This window comes from Lathyrus oleraceus, chromosome 7 (assembly GCF_024323335.1).
Source record: "Lathyrus oleraceus cultivar Zhongwan6 chromosome 7, CAAS_Psat_ZW6_1.0, whole genome shotgun sequence".
Taxonomy (NCBI): Eukaryota; Viridiplantae; Streptophyta; class Magnoliopsida; order Fabales; family Fabaceae; genus Lathyrus; species Lathyrus oleraceus.
Window position 1 is genome coordinate 321,887,607 of NC_066585.1, and position 21,461 is coordinate 321,909,067.

Sequence of the window (21,461 nt, forward strand, 5' to 3'; positions counted from 1 at the left end):
TTACTAAAAATATAGAAAACCTGACCATAACACCCGCAGCCACCGTGGCTGCCGTAGCACCAAACTGTGAGATATTCGGAGTTCCTGGGCATGCTGCCCCTGAATGTCAACTTTTGACAGGAATCTCCATAGACCAAGTGAACTATGCTCAAGGAAACCCTTACTCAAACACCTATAACCCAGGTTAGAAGAACCATCCAAACTTTTCATACAAAAACAATAATGCATTGTATGCACCTACCCAAGCACCTACTGTACCACCAGGATATCATAAAGCTGCCACAAATGCTCCAAATGCTCATAGGAAGTCAAACCTTGAAATAATGATGGAAAACTTCATAGCTACCCAAGCCCAAACAAATAAGGATTTCCTAAATCAAAACATACACACTAGTGAACAAATCAAGCAGTTAGCAAATAAAGTAGACGCTTTGGCCACCCATAACAAAATGTTAGAAACACAAATTTCGCAAGTGGCTCAATAACAAGCACCTATTGCTGCCACTACAGGTAAATTTCCTGGACATCCACAACCAAACCCGAAAGGTCATGCAAATGCTATTATACTGCAAAGTGGGACAAAATTAGACGGACCGATCGATCCTAGAATTCAAAGTCCAGCCATGCACCAAGATCCTGGTAAGTTAACTAAGAAGGAAGAAGAACTAAAGGAAGATAAAAGTGAAGAGGCCGTAGAGAAAGAAGAACCATATGTGCCTCCGCCACCGTATAAACCTCCAATCCCATATCCTTAAAGACTTGTTAAGTCCAAAAGTAAAGGGAAATTCAAGAAATTTGTAGAGCTTCTGAAACAATTAAATATCATAATACCCTTTACAGAAGCCATCACTCAAATGCTCTCATACACTATGTTTATTAAGAAAATCTTATCTAACAAGAAGAAGACCGAGGATAACGAAACCGTTAGACTTACTGCTGAGTGTAGCGCTATAATTCAAAATAATATGCCTCCTAAGCTGAAAGACCCAGGTTGTTTCTCCATACCCTATGTAATCGAAAAGTTTGTCATAGACAAATCACTATGCGACTTAGGAGCCATCATTAGCTTAATGCCCTTGTCCATATGCGAAAGGCTTAAAATGGGAGAATTAAGACCATCTAGGATGTCCGTACAACTTACGGATCGTTCTGTTAAATTCTCCTTAGGCATGTTAGAGAACGTTCCGGTGCGCACAGATCAATTATATATTCCTACTGATTTTATAATCATGGACATAAAAGAGGATTCCAATATCCCTATCATATTAGGAAGACCATTCTTAGCCACTGTCGGAGCTATTATAAATGTTAAGAAAGGCAAGCTAACCTTTGAAGTTGGTGAGAAAAAAGTCGAATTTATTTTGACGCAATTCTTAAAGGCATCAACTATAGACGATACATGTTGTCTGCTAGATGTCATCGGCGAATGTGTAAGAGAAATGGAGAATGAACAAACTCATACTCCGAAATACTGAAAGTTCCAAGGCCTCATACTTTTGAAGATGAAAATTGGAGTAAGGAATAAAAACATGACAGCCTAAGCGAATGTCTAGCACTAACGCCCAATCATATGCCTTGCCCAAAGAAACCAACCTTAGAACTTAAAACGCTACCCAAAAATTTAAGGTATGAATTCCTAGACACTGAACTCGAGCGACCTGTAATAGTTAATGCATGCTTAGGGCAGATAGAAACCGAAAAACTCCTACACGTTTTAAGGAAATATCCAACTACTTTAGGCTACAATATCTCAGATCTAAAAGGAATAAGCCCTTCCATATGCATGCATCACATTATGCTAGAGGAAGACAATAAGACCTCTAGAGAACATCAAAGAAGGATAATCCCATTCTGAGCGATGTAGTAAAGAAAAATGTGCAAAAGCTGTTAGAAGCAGGGATTATCTATCCAATATCCGATAGTCAATGGGTCAACCCAGTACATGTCATACCGAAGAAGAGAGGTGTCACAGTTGTTAATAATGAAAAAGGCGAATCTATAGCACAACGAGTGGTAACTGGAATTAAAATGTGCATTGATTATAGAAAATTAAACAAAGCCACTCAAAAGGATCATTTTCCTTTACCGTTTATTGATCAAATGCTTGAATGATTGGCTAAGCATTCTCACTTCTTCTATTGAGACGGTTATTCAGGATTCTTCCAAATTCCTATTCATCTTGACAACTAAGAGAAAACAACCTTCACATGTCCCTATGACACGTTCTCCTATCGACGAATGCCGTCCGGACTATGTAACGCTCCCGCAACATTCCAAAGATGCATGATTTCAATTTTCGCTGATTTTATAGACGACATCATGGAAGTTTTTATGGACGATTTCTCTATTTGTGGGCAGAGCTTTGAAGGATGTTTATTGAATCTTGAAATGCTACTTGAAAGATGCGTAAAAGTGAACCTCGTGTTAAACTGGGAAAAATGCCATTTCATGGTCCGATAAGGAATCGTACTCGGACACATAGTGTCCGATAAGAGGATTAAAGTTGACAAGGCTAAAATAGAAGTTATAGAAAACCTTCAACCTCCGTAAACCGTAAGAGAAATACGAAGTTTCTTAGGACACGCCGGTTTCTACCGACGATTCATTAAAGATTTCTCAAAAATCACCAAACCACTAACTGGCTTATTAATGAAAGACGCTGAATTTATCTTCGACGAAAAATGCCTAACAGCGTTTGAACAATTGAAAAAACCTCTTATCACCGTATTTATCATGCAACCGCCCGATTGGAGATTACCGTTTGAAATCATGTGCGACGCTAGTGACTATGCCGTATACGCAGTCTTAGAACAAAGAAGGGATAAGAAACTTCATGCAATATATTATGCAAGTAGAACCCTAGACCCTGCGCAGATGAACTACACCACCATAGAAAAGGAACCTTTAGTTGTCGTGTTTGCTTTGGATAAATTTCGTTCTTACCTAGTAGGAGCAAAGATAATTATCTATATCGATCATGCCGCAATTAGGTACCTGTTAAGTAAAAAGGACGCCAAACCAAGACTCCTAAGGTGGATTTTACTCCTATAAGAGTTTTATCTAGAAATCAAAGATAAGAGGGGCATTGAAAACGTCGTGGCTGATCACTTGTCAAGAATGGAAGGTATTGAACCTGAACGAGTGCCTAATAATGATGATTTCCCTTACGAACGACTCATAGCCTAGTTGGAAAGTAATACAACTAAATGTGCATTAACCTATAAGGATACCAAAGCAAACGAAGTAGTGGAAGCAATTTACACTAAAACCACACTGCCATGGTATGCTGACTTCGTCAGCTACTTAGCAGCTGAGGTGCTTCCACCAGACTTGACTTACCAACAAAAGAAGAAATTATTCCACAATCTTAAACAATACTATTGGGATGAGCCTCTACTTTTCAAAAGAGGCACCGATGGTATCTTCCGTCGATGTATCCCCGAAGATGACGTAGAAAATATAATCTCCTACTGTCACTCTGCTCCATATGGAGGACATGCTAGCACCTCAAAGACTTGTGCCAAGATCTTGAAAGTCGACCTCTTTTGGCCCACTTTGTGGAAACATGTCCACATCGCGATCATAAATTGCGACCAGTGTCAATGCACTGGAAACATCTCTAGACGCGACGAAATGCCACTTAAAGGCATTTTGGAAGTAGAAGTCTTTAACGTGTAGGGAATTGATTTCATGGGACCATTTACATCTTCTTTTGGTAACAAGTACATACTCCTTACGGTCGATTACGTATCAAAATGGATTGAGGCTATAACCTCTCCAACAAATGACACACTAGTGGTAATTAGACTCTTTAAGCTTACAATCTTCCCTAGATTCGGCGTGCCGAGACTTATCATCAGTGATGGTGGCTCCCATTTCATTTCAAAGATTTTTGAAAAGCTATTACTGAAATATGGAGTCCGACACCATGTAGCAACACTCTATCACCCATAAACGAGTGGACAAGTAGAGGTCTCAAATAGAGAAATCAAGAAAATCTTAGAAAAAATAGTTGCTACCTCTAGAAAAGATTGGTCCTCAAAATTACACGAAGCCTTGTGGGCATATAAGATAGCTTATAAGACCCCAATAGGAACTACACCATTTAAGCTAGTTTATGGAAAATCGTGTCATTTGCCGGTAGAATTAGAACATAAGGTATATTGGGCCTTTAAGACCCTTAATCTCAATTATACTTCCCAGACGAAAAAAGAATATTAGATATCCATGAACTAGAAGAACTTAGATTAGACGCGTACGAGAATGCCCGAATCTATAAAGAAAGAACAAAAAAATGGCATGATAATCGTATATCGAGGAAAGAGTTTAAGGAAGGTGACAAAGTACTTCTGTTTAACTCCCGACTTAGACTCTTTCCAGGAAAACTTTGTTCTAGGTGGTCTGGTACCTTCGAAATTACCAACGTCTTTTCAAATGGAGCGATAGAGATAAAGGGAAAAGCTAGCGAATCATTTACCGTATACGGGCAGCGTTTGAAACATTACCATAACATTGATAACAAAGATTTTTTCGCGAATCTAAAACTTACAGAGCTACCCGCTCATTCATCGAATTAACCTTTAACCAATTTTTGTCGAGCTTATGACAATAAACAAAGCGCTTGGTGGGAGACAACCCACACTTATAAATTCTATCATCTAAATTTCTGTTTATTATTATTATTTCTTATTTCTCACTTTTTTTCTTTCTTATTTTTCATAAAGTCACTCGGTATTTTTCTTTATTATTAACCATTACTAACTTAATGCTATTGTCTACTTAAATTTATCTAGCTACCGACATTCACGATGCAACAAGTAGACTACATGAATATAGTTTTCAGAGGCAGAGGTCAAAGGGGACGCTTTAAGGCTCTAGCTCAAAGAGAGATGGCACTAACCATATACCCCAATGGACGTGCCATCACCAAGTTAGGTATAAGAGACAGTATTATGTTTCTAATTAACTAAATTGGCTGGGATACTTTTTCTATCAAAAGAAAGTTTAGTTCTTACCGTAGGCTAACCTTAGAATTTCTAAGCTCCCTAGTATACTTGCCAAGCCATGGTATCAGATGTAATAAATGCCTCATCACCTTTAGGATATTTGATATTGAGTATCGCTACAATCATAGAGAAATAGCTAAACTCCTAGGATGCCCTAATGGTCCTGATACCTTTACCATCACCCAAGAAGACCTGCTTACTGACTTTGAACTAGATTAGTTTTGGGGTAGTATTACAGGAAACAACCATCCCGAGCCGGATCTCATGCATTCTGAGAACATCCACAATCCTACCATCTGTTACTTTCATAAGATCCTAGCCCACACCCTATTTGGAAAAGAACAAAACATAACCTCCGTGTCCAAAGACGAACTCTTTATAATGTATTGTGCATCACATGACCCTCCTGTTAATGCCGCTACATTTATGACAGCCAAGTTAGACCGTATGGCACAAGCTAACCATGGACCAATCTTAATAGGGGGCTTAACGACCGTGATCACAAATCCTATTGGACTGAGACAATCACTTATCAGACTTAACCCTCTAGATGGAATACGACCAATGAACATTCAATTTTGTTTCAACACTGGTATCATTAGAAACCTGGGCCCGGATGTATTTGAATTTATAATTAACAACCAAGTCGTACACCTGTTTAGCCTGCCAGACCATATGACGAGTGTACATGATAGGAACAACTGACTCTTTGATTTGGACGGACCACCAGATGCACCACCCTCTCCTCTAGAGACACCCCAAATATATGACCATTATGATACCAATCTCTTTGACGCTGAATCATGCGCCCCTACTGTACCTGCTGCGCATCCTACCGATCATGTTGTTGTCCTCGACGCTGTCCAGACCAACATCACCAACCTAAGAGGTGAATTGAGCACTTTGCGTGTGGACCTTTCTTTCCTATCTTATGTCGTTGCATTGGGGACAATGCTCGATTTAAGTATGGGGGAGGAAAGCTTTACCGCTTTTATTTATCGCTTTCTAGGTAGATTTAAATTATTGTTATTTCCTTTTGTTATTTCCTTTGTTAAATTGTTAAGTGTTAGTTGAGTCAAATATCATTGCACTGTCGAGTCTTTATGTGTGGTTTCCGTTGTTTACTTATTCTCCCATTTGCTTAAGCCATACCAAACTTTTGCGAAAATCTTGACTTAGAAACACAATACATCTTTTGAAAATTCTAAACTATAAATAAAACTTAGGTTGAATTGTAGAGATTTGAAAAAACTTTACAAGATCGGTATCGTTTTAACACCTTAAATCTCCCAAGTATAAGATCGATTTGAGTACTTGTCATGCAGTAGCCTTAATTTCTATCCTTTAATATTCCTTAAGTAGTTTATCTAGCAGTCAACACCATCCTAAGCATACACTACGCCAGAAGTCAATGTAAATAAGTGTATGATCTCAGGCTTAAAAGAGAAAAAGATTGACAAAATGTATGAAAAATGTTGTTCCTTCTAAGTTAGGTGACCCTCACCCGGTCATTTAACCCAATGGTATAACCATCTTTAGTTGTTATTTGAGCCAAAGTGCGAGAAAAGAAAAAAAGAAATAATGATGAGATCATAGTCACTAACAGATTATCTTGCTATGAATGTGAAAGGATAACAGGCTTAATGTGATTGCACTAGAATCAAAAAGGATAAAAAGAAGGATTAGTAAGGTAGGCTTATGCATGATGATATGATTCAGATTGGTTTGTATAGGAGGGAGACTTATGATTGGACGATTGCGACTATGTGTTCCAATGATACCCTTAGTGTGGAAGTTAGTACCCGTTGATGCAATTTCTGACCAAAGTAGAGTTTGTAGGCTAGAATGAGTATCCGAATGAAACTGTGTTTTTCATGAGTCTTGATACTGTATGCTGCAAAATTTTACAAAACTATTTTATTCATGTACGCAGCATTTGCTTGAGGACAAGCAAAGGTTTAAGTATGGGGGAGTTTGATAACGTGAAAATGTATCGTATATTTGACTTAACATGCATTGCTTTTTACTTGATTTTCCATAGTATCACGTCATATTTTATGTTTTTTCAGGTATTTATCGAATAAGAGATGTCTAGGCAAACAAAGGGGAAAATAGCAAAAAGGAAAGAAAAAATGAAGAAAATGGAGCAAAATAAAGAATGGTGGCGCCCACCATATTAGAAGAAGGTGGCGCCCACCACATGGAAGAGTGGCGCTCGCCACATGGATTTAAAAGGGTGACGCCCACCACATAAGGAAGTGGCGCCTGCCACGTGATCAAACTAGGGTTGTGGCAGCCGCCACCAACCCAGTCCTTCTTGTTCCTCTCCATAATTTTCTCCACGTCCGGTTTTTGCTCGTTCAACAAACCTCTCCCCACCAGTAGATATTCAAGGCTACTTTTAAGGAGGAGTGAGGAGTATATATAGACTTCGGTCTTTAGAGACCGGGTGTGCATTTTTTTAGTGAGATTTTGTTGTTAGCATTTCTTAGGCAGATATTTACCTGTAAAGTAATAGATTCTCCATATCGGGGACTATTACGATTTTTGTTTTAAGCAACTGAATTTGATTTTAACAGTGTACCCGATTGCCAAAGCGTGACGACATTGTTTGAATTCAAGAATCAACATCCATTCCAAGTTTTCGGTTTATATTCCAGCTTTTATTTTAATTGCTATTTTAATTGTTTATGCCTTATCTCATGTTTAATTATCAGAATATCATGTTTGTTCCCGGATCCATGTCCGGCTAAACCAATCGATGTCGGTATGTAAAGACCGTCGAAACGACGGGATTCGTAAATAATTGGCGTTGGCTTTTATAAAATATTATTTTTCCGGTTATAGTTTTTGGTTCTAAATTCAAAATTATTTTTCGTACGAGAGTACAAATCAAACAAAGGTTACGGTCAATAAAAACGAGAGTTTGAGATTTTAACCGGATAGCTGAAACTAGGCATTAATCCTAAATACAGCGAGAGCGCTTTGGGATTAATTAGACTTTATTTGTTTCCAAAAATTACTTTTAATTCAAATGAGACAGCAAGAGTGAAGCATTCTGGTTTAAGAGTATGGTCACAGTCAATAAAAATGAGAGTGTGAGACAAAGTCTTTTAAATAAATAATTTCTACTGAAGAATATTTTGATGTTTAAGATTACACCCCAACTATCTATCGAATCCCCAAGGTTTGATGTGTTAGATACCGATATCCCGCTATTAAATTTTTTTATTAAAATTCTGTTTTTGTTAGTAGTTATTTCTTTTCGTCCCTTTACCCCTAGAGATACCCTCAACCTTAGATTTACATAGTAACATTAGATAACGGTAAGTTCGATTATTAGTCCTTTGGGTTCGATAATCTTTAAAACTACGCGATACGACTGTGCACTTGTAGTCACAAAACCTATAGACATACTAGTCACGCAATCAGGTATTATTCTCCTCATTGATCCATTCCGATCTCTAACAACTTTAACCGCTCTAATTGAATTCAATTGCATTCCACGTGTCTAACTGCTTCTTCTTCCTCTAACAATTATGAATGAGCTCACATAACCACCACAAGCCGTGTCACAGGCACCAATGGCGCCAAAAACTCAGAACCTTGCATTTATTGCACCAAATTCTTCATCTTCTCATCACTTCGATCCAAAACTTTCAATCAAGTTACAAGAAAACAACTATTTATTATGGAATCAACATTGTGGAATCAATAACTTAAGGGTGTCATACTTGCTCAGAGAGTGCACAAAATAGTGGCCAATCCTCGCATTCCTCAAAAGTTCAAAATGGTGTAGGATCAAGTTGAAGGCAAGGTTTCCTATGAGTTAGAAGCATGTATCATGTAGGACCAGGTTACCTTCATCTACCTTCTCTCCACCATTTTAGAATCCATGTTGTCGTGTGTACTATGATGTAAACACCCATTTGAAGCATGGAAGAAGGTTCACAAGTACTTCAATACTCATATGAAAGCTCGTGTGAGGTAACTTCAAGTAGAGATGAAATCAATCCAGAAAGGTAATAACTCAATTATTGAATATGTTTTTCGTGTCAAAGCTATTGCAAATTCGTTATTAGTTGTTGGTGATTTTGTTTTAGAACAAAGTAAGATAGATTTTATCCTTTATGGATTACCTGAAGAATATAATCCATTTGTTATGAAAATTTATGGAATAATGAAATGTATTTCTCTCTATTGTGTTGAGGAACTTCTCTATGTTAAAGAAGCACAAATGGACAAGTTTTGGAAAGAATTGGTTGTAGCAATTGTGTCAGCAAATGTGGCTCACGCAAATTATCAAACAAGTGGTATACATGATCAAAACACAAATTATCATGAAAGATGCCACATGTTTCGTGGCAGGGGTGTGGTAAAGAACGCACCATGCATGTTACTCAACCTACTTATTAATTATGTGGAAAATATAGGCATGATGTGATGGATTGTTTCCACATATTTGATGAGAGCTTTACCCTTGCACCTGCTCAGTTGAAAGATTCATAGTTCTCTGCTAACTCCACATATAAACATGTTAATGCTACCACTGGTCCTCAAGCCTTGACATTTATGGATCATGCTCATGAATACTCATTGCCTAAGGACCTTAAAAGCCAAGATTGGTTTGTTGACTCAGGTGATTTACACCATCTTACCTCCAATCCTAGTTTCCTGCATTATAAGAAATCATATAATGGTCTAAGTCGTGTCAATGTAGAAAATGGTCAATCTTTACATATTATATGTGTAGGTTCTTTTAGTGTAAATTCACATTCTTGTACTTTATTTTGTATGTCTCTCAATGATATCTTGCTTGTACCTTGCATTACTAGGAACTTGTTATTTGTTTCCAAGTTCTCCAAAGATAATAGAGTTATGTTTGATTTTTGTGCTAATAACTACTTTATCAAATCTCAGGTTTCTAAAGTAATTATAATTGAATGATTTCTTGATTAATATGGATTTTACTACTTTCCATAATTGGTTTTGGATCCTTCAAGGAGTCATTCACAACATCTTCCAAGATCCTCTTCATTAAGTCCTACTATTAATTCCATTTCATGCTCAGTAGTATATGTTGTAAATAAGAATATTTCTAGCCTTTTGTGGCTTTATATACTAGGCCATGCATACTTTCAAACCATTCAAATGGCCCTAAAATATTGTAATATTTCTATCTTCAATAAATCCAGTTCCTTATTAGGCAAGTCATGTTGTTTAAGCAAGTCTCATAAAATTCACTCTCCTTTATCTTCGATTGTTTATCATGTTCCATTTGATGTTGTTCATACTTATATTTTGGGGGTTTGCTCCTTTTTCTTCTAACTCTGGTTATCTATATTACATTGCTTTTATGGATGCATTCCCTAAATACACATGGATCTATTTTCTAAAGCATAAGTCCGAGGTATGTTGGGCAAGGGAAAACATCGATAAAACCCGGGGGAAAGAGATATGATGGGTAAGGAAGTCAGTTATTCAAGGGGAAGGTATTAACATCCCTTACATCCATGGTACTCCATGAACCTTTTTGATCGTTCTAGCTTGAATAGGTGTGATATCTAAAGATTACTCTCAATAGAATGAGGGAAAAGGAAAAGAAATAGATAAAGTGCTCGGTGAGGATTGAGGCTCTCATGCCTACGTATCCTCATAGTGCAATGAGGAATTCAGAGTTCCGTAGTTCAAAGAACTAGTGGTGGGAGATGAAAGGAAGTTGTGATAATGTTATAGTCTCAACCAAAAGATTATGTTGTTTGAACTCCAAAAGGGATGAAAATATGAGTCCAAGACTAAACCGGTATGAAGCAGCAAGTGAGGGGCCTAAGGCATGGTGTCACCGTATTGGAATAACCGAAAACAAAGGAATTAAGTGTTTGGTTTCACGACATAAATATCTCTTAGTTCACAAAGAGGTACAAGATGAAGCTCAAAGAGATAGTGTATTTGGCTTGAAGAATTGGTATATCACATGAAATGAATGAAGATAGTATATGAATGTATCATGGAGATGAAGAAAATGAATGACCAAAGTCACAAAAATGAAGGGGTTGATAACAGTGACTGAAAATGTGTAATTTAGAACCAAAAGTCAAGGTATACATTGGAATCCATAGGAGAAATGGAATTTGTACCGTAGAGGGAAGGTGGCACAAACTACAAGTGAGGGGCCTAAGGCATGGTATCACTGTATGGTTGGGCCGAAAAAGAAGGAATAAAATGTCTGGATACGAGCCAAACAACTCTAGGTACAAATGCGGATTCAACACTATATGGTCCTAAAAGGGTGTATATGGATATTCGAAGAAAATTATATCTCGGTTTCAAAGAAACAATATGTCACTAGGGTGAGTGGTTTATGACCGGAGGTAGATCATGGATCATGAAATATATGAATGGTGTCCTAAGGCGAGAGGAATAAATAAGTATACTCGCGGAGGATTCAAACCCTCTTGCCTACGTATTCTCATCGTGCAATAAGAAAATCAGAGTAATCATAGTTCAACCCACTATGGCTGAAACAAAAGGGAATGAGATTGATTTGCTAGGGTACACAACCCTTCAAGGCTGAAAAAGGAGTGCCAAGGTTCACAACCTTCTAGGCAAGGTATCACTAACAAAGTTTAAAACTGATGATGTCAAGGAACTGAACTGCCAAGGTTCATCATCTTACAGGGAGAAGAGAAACAGATGCCAGAGTCCATGACTCTCAGGGCAAAGAACTGAATTGAAAATCCAAGGTTTATCACCTCACAAGGCAAGTGCTAAGGTTTATTACCTTATAAGGCAGAGAATTGATTGAAAGAGCGTATATAATATTAGTTTGTATATGTAAAATATGGCGAGGCTTAGATTGTAATTTAAAAAATTATGGATAATTTTATCTGAAGTAAATAATCACATGATATTATTTAAGTTTAATTATTGTTTTGGTTTCTCTATTTTATCCAATTCATAAAATTAGTTTTTATATTTTAAAATTTAAATAGTTTTAATTTTAATTTTTTATTTTTTTATACTAAAAATCGATACTATATTTTTTTTTACTTATATTTATATCTATAAAATTTTACAAAATAATTTTATATATTAATTTATTATGTTTCACAAATGACATGTGATTTAAATATGATACATTATCAATTTTAAATATAAATATATGAGAGAAAAATAAATTTGAATTTGAATTAAGAGTACTAATTTTACGAATCAATTGAAATAAGTTAATCAAAATTATAATTTAACCTATATTTTTTTATCTACAAAATAATTTTTACTAAGCCTACAGATTTACTTATGTGGTTAGCTTTTATTGAATATTAAATAAAAATAAATAAATAAATAATATATATATATATATATATATATATATATATATATATATATATATATATATATATATATATAATATATATATATATATATATATATATATATATATATATATATATATATATATATTTGTATTTTGTTTGAAACAATTTATTTGTACCATGTTTTAAATTAAAGTATGGACTAGTATGTCTAGTGACACTATGTAATGGGGGCATCACTATATATTAAGTGGGTGAAACATCAAGCTACCTTTTTAATACCTAATATGAAATTTGGGAAGTGGGGTCAATTGCCCCATTTAATACTACGTAGATCCGTCCTTGGGAGTATTTCTTAGCCATTGAAATTAAACGGCTGCCTACATGATGCCTTCTACTCACATAGACTATGTATATTCGTGATCTTCTGAAACGTGCCAACGTGAACAATGTTAATGGCGTGACAGCATCGTGCACCTTTCTCTCTGAGTCTCTTCATTATAGATTTATGGTTGGAGCATTTCAATATGCGACTCTTATATGGTTATATATTGTCTATAGTGTCAATAAGGTGTGCTAATTTATGACCTCATCTTTGCAACGTTATCTAAGTGATATCATTCATCATGTATTCTTACTTTCACACGCTCCTATTTCAGATAAACTCTTCCTTCGCGCCTATAATGATTATGACTGGATGAGTGATCTTAATGGTTCATGCATTTTTGTTGGTCCTAATCTTATGTCATGGAATTTCAAGATACAACCGTTAGTTGCACGTTCAATTACAAAGACAGAAAAATTCCAAGAAACAATTTCTTTTAACTAAGAAAATATGAAAGAGTTGACAACATAATTCCCTATAAAAACAAATTCATGTTGGAATTTTGAAGTCATTTATTTAAAAGAGAATTTAACTTTCATACAAAAAAATATCAAATATGTAATGGTTAACTTTAACATTAGTACTATAACAAATTCCAAACATCTTAGTTTTAGAAATATCTTAAGATGTCAATTAAAAATCAACAACTTATTTATTTATATTAATATATAAATATAAATAAATATTATTATTTTCAACTTGATGAAATTTTTTCTTTATTTTAATATTTATTATATTATTATTGGATTACAAGTGAATTTAAATTTACTTCGTTTAAACTCACTTGTTTTCTGCAAGTAAGTTATGTTGTAAAATGGTAGAAGTTTAACTTTAAATAAAATGATCATCAACGTGCCTTTGCATTTGTTTGTGCACAAAAGAAAAATTACAATATTACTGTAGTATCTTCTCTAAGATTGAGCTGGGTCGATGTTTAGGTTGCATGTGCTAAATCATGATAACTATATATGCACTGGCCTTTATGCATGGAATATGTCTTTCCTTATGAATGATGATGCCTATACATGACCACACCACCATGCACTCAAAGTCCCTTGGTTTTTGTCTACCTTTGCGAAAGAAACGATGACTTTCATAAAAGAATGGAAAAGCCAAAAACTAGGGCAATAATTCTAGTGGGAAACTCCCAAAATCTAACTCTCCTAAATCTTTATTTATCAAAAGATAATAAAAGAAATGTATCTAAATGGTGAGCTACATTAGAACTATATGTAATACTCAAGAAACAAAATGCTTATCAATTTGAATAATACATTATACTAAAATATTATAGCAACTAGATCAAACTTAATAGATCAACCTAATCAAACGATGATATACTTTTGGACTTACTTAATAGATCAACTTAATCAAACGATGATATACTTTTGGACTTTTTCTTTTGATGAGGGATTTTAATAAAGTGTATTCACTTATACTTATATTTATACTTTCGAGCTTTTTCACAAAAACGAAAGATATTTATCCCCACGGTCCTACTAAAAAAAAGAAAGAAAAGAAAGCGAATGAGTAGTGTGCATCATTAGCATGGTTCTAAGAAATTACCATGGAATGAGTGTGAAGCCATGCACGTGGGAGTAGTCAAGCTGATAACTATTTTATGCAAATAAATAAACAAAAAAATATTAATTTAATTCTTAAACTATTACTGTCATGAACTAAATTAATAATAGATTTTTGAATTTTGCCAAATTTTTACTCAAGAATTTCACCAAAATTTGATGATTTTGAATCAATTTTGACGAACAAGAATCAATCTTTCTGATTGATTACTTCTCTTATTCTTTACTCTTCACTTGAGTGAATCAACCAACCTCAGTTGCAAGATTATTCTGTTGTGCGATGATTATTGAAGGAAGAAAAGGAAAAGAAGAATTGGAGAAGAAAGAAGAAATTAGGTTTTAGAGAAAAGAGAAAAGAATTGTAAAATTTGCAGAGTTTTTTCCTCTACCCTTTATTTCTACGCAACTGCATATATTGTGCTGTGTGTTACAATCAATGATAGGGGACCTCCCCATTTATAGGATTAGATTGCTTGCACATCAAACAATCTCCAACTAACCTAACTAACTTAGCAAAAATAACAAATAAAGCAAAGTCTAAAATTTTGTCGACATTTCGAAAAAGCTATACAATTCGACACACATAGCATTTCGACAACAACATACTCTGTCGAAAATATTGATTTGACACAAATAATTATACTTTCAACACACCACCTAATTCATTGTGTCTAAGCTATCTACATTCATCATAGATCTCAATTTCTTGAACACTTCAGACTGCATTCCTTTCGTCATGATGTCTGCAATCTGATTCTCAATTCTGCAGTGTTCCAAGTTCAGCTTCACTCATGCCACTTCCTATCGAAGATAATGAACCTCATTTCGATGTGCTTTCTTCTTCCATGTTCTATTAGATTCTTTGTTAAAATGATAGTAGACATGTTGTCAATCTTTATGGTAATCACTCTATGATCCTTCCCTGTAATTTCTTCGACCAAATTCACCATCCACGTTGCTTGACATGTACAAAGAGAATCATTTATGTACTCTGCTTCATACGACGCCAATACTACTACTGATTCTTTTCTTGAACTTCAAGCAACTGATGCACCACCTAGCATAAACACCTAGCCAGTTATGGATTATCCTCAACATCACTACACCAACTTGAGTCGGTAAAATCCACTAGCTTGCATTCTTTTCCTTCATCAGTTGCAGGAAACAAAATGCCATGATCGAGATTTCCTTCCAGATACCTTAGTATCATCTTCTTCGTTGCTAGATGTGATACCTTTGGCTTCTGCATGAATCTATCCACCATACATACAATGTATGCTAGATCACGCCTTGTGTCACAAAATTTTCTTAATGACCCGATAAGTCTTCTGTACTGTGTTGGGTCAACATCATCTTCATTTGAGTTTTTTGACAGTTGCAGTCTAGGTTCAGCAAGTGTCAAAGTCGAATTGCAGTCTTCCATCTTAAATCTCTTGAGTATCTTGCTTGCATGTCTTCTTTGATGCATCACCAAGCCCCTGCTACCCTTGTATAATTCAATGCCAAGGAAGTATGAAATGTCACTCATATCAAACATTTCGAATTCCTTGCTAAGATCACCTTTGGAGTCTTCGATCTCTTTCTTGAAGCTACATGTTATCAACAAGTCATCGACATAAAGACATGGTATATGTAATTCATTATTACTTCTTCTTACATACACTCCATGCTCAGTTGTGCGCTTCACAAATTCCTTCTCCCTTAGGAAACTATCTATCTTCTTATTCCAAGCTCTTGAAGCTTGCTTAAGTCCATACAGGGATTTATGTAGCCCGCATACCTTGCTTTCTTCGCCTTGTTTCAAAAATCCAACTGGTTGTGAGACATAAAATTCGTCATCTAATAGACCATTCAGGAATACATATTTCACATTCATCTAACACATATGCCAGTTATTCATATTTTCTAGACCAACAACCAACCTAATTATTTCGATCCTAGCAACATGTGGAAAAGCTTTCTTGAAGTCGATTCTTTCTTTCGGAAGAAATTCTTTCGCCACAAGTCTTTCCTTGTGTCGATTTACTTCTCCTTTATGATTCAAATTCACCTTGTATACCCATTTCACATTAATTTCATTCTTATCTTAAGGCAATTCAACAACTGACCAGGTGTTGTTGACTTCAATGAACTTCAGTTCCCCATTCATTACTTTCATCCACATTGAATCCTTCAATGCCTCAACTGCATTGAATGGTACGACATCTACATAGAAATAATAGTGCACTAGCTCACCTTCATCATCAACCACATCATATGATGTAATCACACATTTTTGCAACCTTGCAAGCATGCGTCTAGTTCTTTAAGGCCTGCTTGTGATTGCTTGTCCTCTGATGTTTTCCTATCAAACTTCTTTTTCGACTTCACTTGCTTGTTGTCGCAGTGAGAATCAGATATCAAGCTATTGTATTAACTTGAACCACAAAACATTGAATGTTCACCACCAAACTTTAATTTATCCAGGGGAAAGGGAAAAGATCGAATAAAACCCTAATTATGCAATGTAAAAACAATGCGAAGGGATCTAAGGTTCAAAGGTTGGTTATACTAAGGGAAGGTATTAGCATCATAAGTATCTAGAGTATCCTATAAGAACCTTTTGAAAGTATTTATGTTATGCTATTATTTTTTTTCCATTGTTTGGAAATGTTTTATTGGGAAGGACCTAAAGGTTTTATTAAGTTTGCTCACAAAAACTTCGCGGTCATGTGCCTATGTATCCTTATAAGGATGGAATCAGAGCAAAAGTAGTTCACCTAACTAAGGGGTGAAAAAACCCTTGATAGTGATCAAGGTTCCAAAGGGGGAAGTAAGTGTTCATAATAAACATACTTATAAGAGTTACAAACTCTTACTTAAATCTAAGTTGAAAGTGAAAATGACTCTAAAAAGGTCAAAGGGGAACTAGGGATTGCTAAACTACCTATGACATTAAGTCAATAAATAGTTATTTACATTGGATTTGGTTAAAAATATAAACAAATGATAAGGAAGATGTTCAAGCATGACATCTACAAAGATAAGCAAATGATAAATCAAAAGGTTCAAGCATGACATCAAAGGTAAACAAATGATGAAGAAAGATGTTCAAGCATGACATCAACAAAGATAAGCAAATGAAGAAGATGTTCAAGCATGATATCAACAAACATAAGCACATGATAAAGAATATGTTCAAGTATGACATCAACAAAGATAAACAAATGGTAAAGAAAGATGTTCAAGCATGACATCCACAAAGATAACCAAATGAAGAAGATGTTCAAGCATGACATCAACAAAGATAAGCACATGATAAAGATACTATTCAAGCATGACATATACAAATATGAGAAAATGAAGAAGATGTTCAAGTATGACATCAACAAAGATAAACAAATGATAAAGAAGATGTTCAAGCATGAAATCTACAATTATAAGAAAATATAGAAGATGTTCAATCATGACATCAACAAAGATAAACAAATGGTAAAGAAGATGTTCAAGCATGACATATACAAAGACATGGAAGCATGATCATAACAATATCAAGCATGGTATGTAAACACGAATGTACAACATGTGAACATGAACAAAGATACAACAACATCAATCAAAGATGTATAAAGTTAACATGAATATGAATGCCATGGATATATCATCATGAAGAAACAAAAATGAATGACATAACAATGCATGAACATGTGTATGGATGCCACAATAAGTATGAATGGACATGTATATGCATGAAGTAAGACATGGTTTAGACATAACATCAACTTAATCATAAAAACAAGTTAAGTTATTCAAGACATGCATGTTAAGGTTTAATATGATCACAATCAAGGGTTCAATATCATACAAAAGGTTTGAACATGTAAGCACACAAGTCATACAAAGACATGTTATCAAAAGTTTAAAACATTTGCAAACACATAAAGAAAGACAAACACAAGGGAACACATGCACACAAAGGTTCAACAAGATATAAGATAAATGTCATGTGAATCGCGGATCAATGGCAAAATAAACACACAAAAGTTCATGGTATAGTAACAAAGTTCAAAGCACATAAACATGTAAACATACATTAAAGTACGTCAAAATTAGGTCAAAACTAAGAGGCACATATTAACAACATCAAATAAAGTTCATATATTATGCACAACATTCATACAAGTCACGGTGATCAAGAAAAATTAAATTATCAACCAAATAAGGTCATTTGAAACCCTAAAACAATCCTAAAAACGTACCAACTTTGGACAAGCATAAGTATGTAAAAAATGAATTAATTTTGGAATTTCTTTTCACCATCATAAAGTAGATAAAATTATGAACACATATCAAAAAGAGTGGCTCAAAATGGCTTAGGGATCACCAAGTTATGAGCCTTTGAAGTTATGAAAAACAACAAAAATAAATAGGCAAAAAAATACAATGAAAAAAGTCGGTATGGGGCGAGGGGGATTTGAACCCCATACCTCTTGCAGACACAAAGCCTTAACACACACGCTTCAACCACTGGGGTGGTAATACATCCACTAATTTATTTGCAAATAATTAAATAAGTAATAAATCAAGTTCCAAAAATTTGAAAATGGCGTTATCATCATCTTCTTCAACCTCACGACCACACTTCCATGGCTAAAACTCAACTTGCTCATTTCTCAACCAAATGCAATGAAGTAAACATGAAAGTTTCTTGAAATTTAACAAGGAATTTAATGGTATAATTTAATTGAACTGAAACTCAAAGAATAAGTAACACGATCTTAAAAACCCTAAACTAAACCTAGATGTTTAGTAATGCCAAACTTCACATACACACATGATAAATTGAAATTGACCTAGGGTCCACAAGCATCACATTAAATGCTAAAATTTTGCTTCGGAAACTAAACATTAATGATACGTGTATGAATAACTTCCAAAACAAGAAAATCTTACCTATTGGAGAAAAGTCCAATGCCTCTTTCACTGATTCCATAAGCAAACAAATGATCCCTTTAGCACCTTTGATCATTCTTGAAGTTGTAGGTGCTCTTGGTTTGTTATGAAATGACTTGAATTGTCCTATCCAAATCAAAATGCAAGTGACTGATTTGTTAAATGGATGTGGTGTTTGGGGTATTACAGTTGTGTTTTAATGGTTTGAACAACTTCTATTTGATGTTTAGAAGGTGTTTGGATGGTTGGTTTGAAGAATTTTCAACAGAAATGAAATTTGGATGTTTGAGGTTTGGAAGTTACAACAATGGAGTTTTGGATGTAATTCTTGGTGTCTTGAGTTCTGAGGCTTGGCCCTCTATTTATAGAGGTTTTAAAGGGCTCAAGTAACTTGCAGAAATTGATCGTAGTTCAATTTGACGAATATAATTCAGTGTAAGACATATGAATCTGAGGAATAAGAGGATTTCCACCTTGTCTTCTATTTTGAAATGGAGTATTTTGGTGCGGAGCTGGAGTCCTTTGTTGATAAGCTGGAGTTTTGGCTGCTTCTTGATAAGTTGGAGCGTTGGGTGTTGTTTGAAAGATCGAAACTGCTTGAGTCGACTGATACACTGAGACTTGTTGATTGAAAGTTGGTGTAATAACTGCTACATACGACTTTTGAGCAAATTGTGGTTGTTGAACATATTTTTGTCGAGCAAAGATTATTTCTTTTTCCAAGACTAATTCTTTCTTCTACTACCCATCACTATGTTTGTTTCTCCTTCCTTTTTCTTATGGAAACAGCTAGAGAATTTCTTGGTATTGTTGTTGTTGTTGGAATTACTAGTTGCATTAATCATCTTGCCATTTTAAAGCCAAGTTCCACTTTAATACCCATGGCCACCAAGTCATAAAAACTTGCGGTCACGCTTCCTACCATCCTCTCAAAAACTTCTAGTTGCACCGTGTTGACGAACCAATCTGCCAATTATTTTTCAGTTAGTGGAGGTTCCACTTGAGATGCAGTCTCTCTCCACCTTTGTGCATATTCTTTAAAGCATTCAAAATATTTTTGGGACATGCTCAATAATTGTCTTCTATCAGGAGCTACATCCATGTTGTACTTGTATTGTTTGATGAAAACATCAGACAGATCTTGGAAACAACGGATGCGAGTCTGATCAAGGGTCAAGTACCATTTGGAAGAGGCACCTTTCAAACTGTCTTGGAAACAGTGGATCATAAGTTTGTCATTGTCCATGTGAAATGCCATCTTTCTATAATACATGATTATATGACTTTTGGGACAAGTATCTCCTTCATATTGATCTAATTTAGGTGTCTTGAATTTTGCGGGGATCACCAATCCAGACACAAGGAACATTTCTCTGGCAGCAACACCAAAGATCTGATCACCTTCCATTGCTCTCAGTCTTTTATCAATAGTTTCAACATTTTCTCTCAGCTTTTCATGTCTTTCATCACCTTCTTCAGACATATCAGGTATATCAAAAACTTATTGACGATCATCAAAGTACGGTTGAACTCGAGTGTGCACGATAGTGGGTGCAAAAGTGGGAATCACTTGATTAACTTCAGTAGTTAGTGGAACTGTCTGCTGAGTAGACTGTCCTTGAGGAGGAGGCACAAAACTATGAGGAAGACCAAAGGGAGGCTAATTTGCTGGAGTAGTAACTTCTGGTTGAGGATGAATCACCAGATTGACGATCTCAGAAACAACTATGGGTTGAGTATCCATCTTTGCACGTATTACTTGCAACATCTCCATGATTTTACCTATATTCTCACGTAGATTTGTAAGCTCTTCATTGACTCTTTCCATCTATTTCTCTTGCTCGACCATTCTACGTCGGGCTTGAGCTCTGGTGTTGTACTGGTGTCAGGGACTCAGTGTGGAAACTGGAGAGGAGATGACGAGAATGAGTTTTTATTTTGAGAAAAAATGCAAGTGTGATGACATATGCATGAATGCAATGAAAATTAAAATTTTAAAAGTTTCAAGGAACTCAAGAGATAATTTCAAACATCAAAAGGCAAATAACAATGGCCAAAAGAAACTCATTTCATTAATGAAAGAGAGTTACAAAGTTTGAGTACACTTTCAAAAGTTCTAAACAAATCTAAATAAAATCTAAACAAAGTCCTAAGGAGATTCCCCTAGTAGCCTCAAGTTGAGCTTCTTAATTTGTTCTTCCATGTCAGCCTTCTCGAGCACAAGCTTGTCCATGTGCAA

General features: G+C 35.3%; 1 protein-coding gene across 1 annotated transcript; it reads left to right on the forward strand.

Moving 5' to 3' along the window:
• Positions 1–1,100: 1,100 nt before the first annotated feature.
• On the forward strand, positions 1,101–1,475 carry LOC127103625 (uncharacterized). Its single transcript, XM_051040873.1, has one exon. The coding sequence runs from the start codon at positions 1,101–1,103 to the stop codon at positions 1,473–1,475; it is 375 nt and encodes a 124-aa protein (XP_050896830.1).
• Positions 1,476–21,461: the final 19,986 nt, after the last annotated feature.

Bases quoted from the DNA above. Each gene is read 5' to 3' on its own strand.
- LOC127103625 (XM_051040873.1), top strand. From the start codon at position 1,101: ATGGGAGAATTAAGACCATCTAGGATGTCCGTACAACTTACGGATCGT.